Source organism: Rutidosis leptorrhynchoides, chromosome 8 (assembly GCF_046630445.1).
Source record: "Rutidosis leptorrhynchoides isolate AG116_Rl617_1_P2 chromosome 8, CSIRO_AGI_Rlap_v1, whole genome shotgun sequence".
Taxonomy (NCBI): domain Eukaryota; kingdom Viridiplantae; phylum Streptophyta; class Magnoliopsida; order Asterales; family Asteraceae; genus Rutidosis; species Rutidosis leptorrhynchoides.
In genome coordinates, this window is record NC_092340.1 from 232,299,028 (window position 1) to 232,305,984 (window position 6,957).

The 6,957-nt window shown below is 32.5% G+C and overlaps 1 protein-coding gene across 1 annotated transcript; it reads left to right on the top strand.

The window, feature by feature from the left end:
- Positions 1–1,314: 1,314 nt before the first annotated feature.
- On the top strand, positions 1,315–3,798 carry LOC139864033 (FLUCTUATING-LIGHT-ACCLIMATION protein 1, chloroplastic-like). The gene is made up of 5 exons (XM_071852621.1): positions 1,315–1,408; positions 2,924–2,979; positions 3,211–3,375; positions 3,512–3,625; positions 3,706–3,798. Exons 1-5 carry the CDS (start codon positions 1,315–1,317, stop codon positions 3,796–3,798), a joined length of 522 nt encoding a protein of 173 aa, XP_071708722.1.
- Positions 3,799–6,957: the final 3,159 nt, after the last annotated feature.

The following is a 6,957-nucleotide window of genomic DNA, read 5'->3' on the forward strand; positions in this document are numbered from 1 at the left end:
TATTTAGTTTGCGAACAAGTTTGAAATTATTCAAACTATGTTCTTGTTGTTAAAATTTTATACCACAAAATAAGATAGCTATATGAATATGAATTGAATAAGATTATGAACAAGGTTACTACCTCAAGTTACTAGGACAAAGTTACTGCAATAGATTAGAAATAATCTTGGAATCAAAGAGTGGTGGAGTTAGATCAAAAGGTTGGAAGTAAACTTCTTCAAATGGGTGGTTATTTTGATATGTTCTTGAAAGAGTTTTCTTATGGTGTTTAAGGCTTGTAATTGAAGCTAAATGATGGGGAAAATGCTTGGAGATGATCAAGTATGAAGTTAGGAGTATTTTGAGAGAGAAATGAGGGTGTAGTTATGAGAAAATGGAGTGAAGAAATGGTGTTCATTTATAAAAACGTTTTTAGTTTATAAAGAAAGAAAAGGATTCCTAATTTTGTTTTCTTACTAATAATTCATACTACTTGACAAATTCTAGTTACCTCATATCTAGGGCAGTAATAATATTGATTAGGATATTGATTTGATGTGTATATAGCAATAGTAAATACGTATAGAAGCTGGGTATGATACGGATACATATAGCCTAGATATACGTATAGAAATCTTGAGGAAACGGAATGAGAATTCAAATATAGCTATCTTTTGTGAATATACTTATATTGTTTTATGTATTTAAGTCCTTAAAAGTGATTAAATACATTATATATACGATACATGTATAAGCATTATAGATTATAAGTATATATATCAAAGAATGTTACGTATAGTTATCGTTTTGAAAACTTAAGTTAGTAGTTTCAAAATATACTTATAACTCATTGTCATTAGTACACAATGAGATGTTAAACCATCCTTAGATCATGTTAAATATATATAAATACATATATATACACAAACGTATAATTATCGTATGTTATATAGTTCGTGATATCATCGGTCATATTGGACGGTCAAACGTTGTGTAAAACTCTTTTCAAAAACACAAGTCTCAACAATTTGGATTGCTTATCATGTTGGTATGGTTTAATTTATGTAAATATTAATCTCATAAGTATAATTTGGTCAGAAAATTCCGGGTCATTACAGTTAAAATTAACTTTTAACCCCGACGCCATCTCAAAACACTTCAGTAGTTTCATAAGATTGGTTAGGTTTGCACGCGACCATTCACCGAAGAAAATCGTGTCGTCTGCATATTGAAGATGCGAAATCAAGATGTTATCATTACCCACCTTAACACCATTCAACATCCCGTTCTCCACAGCCGATTTTGCAAGGATGTTAAGCCCTTTTGCCGCTAAGATGAAGAGGAACGGAGACAGGGGATCCCCTTGTCTTATTCCTCTACCAAGTGTAAATTCATTCGTTGGCGAGCCGTTAACCAATAGAAGCCGAGGTTACACAAGACAGTATCCATTTAATCCAACGAGCACCAAATCCCATAGATCGCATTGTATCAACTAAAAAGTCCCAATTCAAGCTATTAAACGCTTTCTCAAAATCCACTTTGAAAACATAGCTTTGTAATCTTTTATTTTTCAAGTATTCCACCGTTTCATTTGCTATTAATGCCCCGTTCAAGATAAATCGACCTTTGAAAAACGCGCTTTGCTCAATACCATATTTTTAGCTCCAAGAAATTGTACCAATTCAACTTACAATGTCTATCTAACAATCTACTAATTGGATATATATATATATATATATATATATATATATATATATATATATATATATATATATATATATATATATATATATATATAGGGGCAGGATCAATGGGGAAGTAACCAATCCGGGGGAAGCGGGGGGAAGCAAAAAAAAAATTTCGTTATTTTTTTGGAATTTTTTTTTCAGGCATCAAGATCACACGAAAATATGAACATTTAGAAAAGACACTTCGTGATGAATGTTATTATTTAGGCGGAAAAACGATCGACAAAAATAACATTCAAGATAATATTGTTCGTGGAGAATGTTAACGTTTTTTTTTTTTTCATGTTTTGTGAAGTAAAATTTAGCCCGGTTTAGAGTTTAGGGTTTAGGGTTTAGGGTATAGGGTTTAGGGTTTGGTGTTTTGAGTTTATTCCATAAACCCAAAACACCAAACCCTAAACTCTAAACCCTAAATCGTTCGTGATAAAAACTCAATCTAAATCTTAAATCTAAACCCTAAACCCTAAATTTCTAAACCCTAATATCTAAACCCTATAAACCCTAATATCTAAACCCTAATATATAAACCATAATATCTAAAACCTCAACATACGCTCGAAAAACACGATACTTGTTATATATTAGTTCTTCGAGCGTTTTCCCGTCAAAATAAAAATATTTATCACAAAGTTTCTTTATTAAATGTTCATATTTTCATCCAATCTATAATGTTCGTGAACAAAGTTTTTCAAAAATCGAAAAAAAAAATATTTGTTTCCCCCCATTTGGTTACTACCCGCTTGATCCTATATATATATATATATATATATATATATATATATATATATATATATATATATATATATATATATATATATATATATATATATATATATTAAAAGATCTCAAAAAAAAAAACTAAAAAATTGCCACGTAGGCAAACCGGCATTTCAAATGCCGGTTTGCCCACGTGGCATTTTTTTAATTTTTTTTCATCAAACCGGCGTTTGAAATGCCGGTTTGTCCCCAAAACAGCCAAACCGGCAAATGAAAGGCCGGTTTTCCTATTTTTATAAAAAAAAATTAAATAACTATTTCTGTAAAACCTATAAATATATTACCATTTTGGAAAAAAATTCTAAGTATTGCTGGTCTCGTGTCATGATATTTAAACTCTATTATCTATTACCATATTTGGACACAAAATCATTTAATCTTCTGACTGATGTTTGAATGGGGTTTGTTTTAATTGTAGAGACAATAGCAGCTCTACTTCGGAATCCTGATTATTGCATATCTGCTTATTCCTCTGTAAGTCACTTGTTGAGTTTTTACTTAATCTCAATCGATAATTTGCCACAAACTCAAATACTGGATTTTTGACTAAAGGGTCTTCGTAGATAAATCAATAAAAAACCCACATTTGTAGATTAATCTAATAACAAGCGACTTCATTGTTTAATGACGTGAGACTATTCCTCCGATCTTTGTTACTTAGTTGAAACACTGAAAGTTTCAATTTGGTTTTTTGAATTGGTGTAGTTGGAGGCTATGAATGGCGTAAGAAAAAGTGAGATACGATTTAAACAACTTTCTGCTCAAGAAAGGTGTAAATTTGATGAGTTGACTCTAGTCAATTTTAACAACATTCGAAAGCAGACCGCAACAAATGAAGAATCTGATGAGTCTCCTAATGAATATATTGTGGTTAGTGCTTTTGTAACATCTTCTTTTCTATTTTTGTGCCAATTTTTAAACCCAAAAGTTGTAGGTCTCTTAAATCATTTTAAATAAATTTTAACGCGTTAGTACTTCGACTAATTATAATGATCTATGGTTGAAGATTACGATTATTGTGGTTGCTAAGGGCATACATGAACTGCCACCCATAAAAAGCATTGTAAAACTCAAGGAAGCTTTGCAAAAGTTGTCGTCTATCCCTTCAAGCAAAATTATGGTAAGACCTATTTGCACTTGTTTTCGCTTCCAAAATCAAGTTTCTACTGTTTTGTAACCAACTGTTTGATCCTTTTGCAGGCAGTCGAGGTGTTGTGGACCCCACAAAAGGAAAATGATATTCTTACCGAGAGACAAGTGCGTGAAGATTATCCGTTGCTGCACCCTCTTTAAGTATGGCGTTATACTTCGTGCTAATGGATTATACACTATGAACAAATGCATAAAACTATATTCCCATGGATCTTTTAAATGGACTGTTTATACTTGATTGTGCCCGCTCATTGTGTTGTTACTGATTCGGGTGAACGATATGTGGGATATAGGCTGATTTATTTTATAAATGTTTTAGTACTTAACAATTATGACTTGCTTTGATGACTTGATCACTAATCATCGATAGTTTTATTTGCCGCCTTACATATTAAGGTTAAGGTATATGTCTTGTTATGCAAGTAATTAGTAAATGTATTGTAAAAAGATTAGGACTCACTTTCCTAATTAGATTGGCTAGATTATATGTAAATATTCATATAAATAAAGGGGTTTGATTAATTAGAAGGCACCAAATCAATTTTTATACACATACCTAGTGGCATTCTTTCTCTCCATCTTTTTTTTTTTTTCCCTATTGAATCACCATGTCTTATACAAAACTCCACCTTGCTTTAACAATCACCAACATCCGAAACTTGATTCCTATCAAGTTGGAGATGGTACACTTCTTGGGCCGAATTATTCAAGATACACTGCCGAGCGTATCAAGTCTCCGATCACATCCTTCTTTCTAAAACTGAATCCTCTAAATCTCCAAAGAATGACAATCCTGAACAATGATCGATCGATGTTGTTATGAATTGTATGACCCAACAAGACAAGTGATTTATGTCAATCACTCACCTACAAACGATAAACGAAAAAACTAAAGCATACGAACAATAAAGTAATGCATAAACGACACGAGATTTAACGTGGTTATATATCAACTCCAAAATATGGAGAATGGTTTACTCCACGGGCGCAAACAATTTTGTGCACACAATTAGAGGTTACATGGGTATGTATATATAGTGCTAAACTAGCCTGTTTACTTTTTTTATTAGGTCATGTTATCGATATAGATAGACATATGAATATAGATAGCAATATGGAATATGGAATATACAATTAAGTTAAAATGATGTTTATTTTTTTGCTTAAGGAAATATCTTAATAATATAAATGATAAATTAACCCCCTTGTTTATTTACCAAATAAAATCATCAATAATTACATGTCAGAATCAGCCGATCAAAATACCATGAAACTTTTCCCAGTAAATTGAAAATAAATATTTCACAAATGGTAAAATGAAGTTCTATCTCCAGCTATCATCATCATATCACCTTGTTTTATCCTAATTCATGTACATCTTCAAAATCTAAATCGTTTTATCATCAAATCATTAACTTATCCAACAAAACCCTTAAATGTATTTTAACCGTAAAGAAAGACCCATCTTCTTATCACTTATTAGTCATTCCATTGTTTTAGAATCTCAGAAGGTCATGAATTTAGAGAATTTGGTGAAACTATAACTAAGGTAATTAATTGGTCATGTATTGTGGGTCTTTCTAAGTGAGAATCTGACGAAAAATCAGAGAGACTGGTGTAAAATGGGGAGTGAGTGAAGCTGATTATATAAAAGAAGAGATTGATTTTATAAAAGAGGAGTGGATATATCTTGGATTTAAGAAATACAGTAGTAATAATATTGGTGAAAAAAGAAAAAAGAGTGGGTAGTTATGAAAGAGAAGGTAATTAAAACATCTATATGGGGAAGACAATACTTTTTTAGGTGACTCACAAGCCATTCATTAAATTTGATTATTGAATAAGGCTCAAGTAAAAAATCAACTCCTGCCTGCCTGACTGATTTTCGCGATCACCATAAACCTTTCGCGATCGCGGGCTAGAAACCTTCCTTTTGCGATTCGTGAGCCTTCCTATTACTTGTTTAATCATACTTCCTACGTTTCCTTCTTTTAGTCGACTTCACACTCCAACAAAATCTCCCACTCGAATGAGACTTCAAACAAACTCCATACCAATCTCCATTCAACTCCGTCAAGAAACCCATATTACCGCCAAGACCTCTTGGGACACGCATACTCAACCTAGACATGACTAGCAGACTTTCGATAAAGGTTTCTTCAACCGTTAGTCAAAATATGAAATCAAAACCACCTTAATTGCATTTATACCACCCACAGTAACGCTAAATCAGCCGATTAACCACTCCTTTTGATACCGCCGGATAAAACCACCTGAAACACGACGCACTTCACATCATAGGAAGGAAGTCTTTCGATACCAAAAAACCGCCGAGTGATAATCCAATCTCATAGTTACTAGCTTGGGCTATCTCAGTTTCTTTCGCCACCATCTTCTTAACTTAGAAGATCATCTTCTTACATTAGAAGACCAATTGAAGTGAGTGAATCTTCAATTATAGGACTCATTCGCAAGACAACGACGCTTCAACCTTCGATCTAGACATGTCCAACCCCTAAACCACATGTCAACGATCACTCACACGTATTTTCCCTCATCTATCTATGATTTCTTTTACCAACCACAAGAAAACCCAACAGACGCTTTTGTAGACCTTTCATCAAAGTACCGTAGTGATAACGCAATCACCACCTTGAAATCTACCACCTTTTTTGACTTATCGCTTTCTCGTTAGTACACTAACCTCCTCATAGTGCTACGAATTTCACAAAATCCACCATTTCTCCCAAGCACACTTTCACTGTACGAGTAAGTATCAAACCACGGCTACTCGAGAATTGTAACAGACTGAAACCGGGGCTAGACATAAGATTACTAATTTGCCCTTAGCTTTATATATGATTAATTATATGCTTTAAATTTAATTATATGTTTATAATTATTTGACTGGTTGTTTGAGACCAATTTATGACAATGGTCACAAAACATGTTTCTTTGTTAAATTTAAATTTCGTTAGGGCCGTCTAACAAGGTGCGTTATATATCTGAAAACAGTTAAATACCCGTATTTTATGGGATATAAGTTTAAACCCACATATATATACTTGATATCTACCTTTTGTGTTCCTAATTGTTCTAGATATATCACGTACCTAGTTCTTTTCCATTTGAAAACCCTAAATGATTCTTTCTTGGAAATTGAATTCACTAAATTTAGAAATTGGATTCCTTCTTCCTTGTGAGCTCATAACCAGGTTTGTTTGTTGAATTCTCGATTTAGTACTTGTTATTTAGGGTTTTATGTTAAAGATAGAAATATGCACTTTTATACTTATCTTG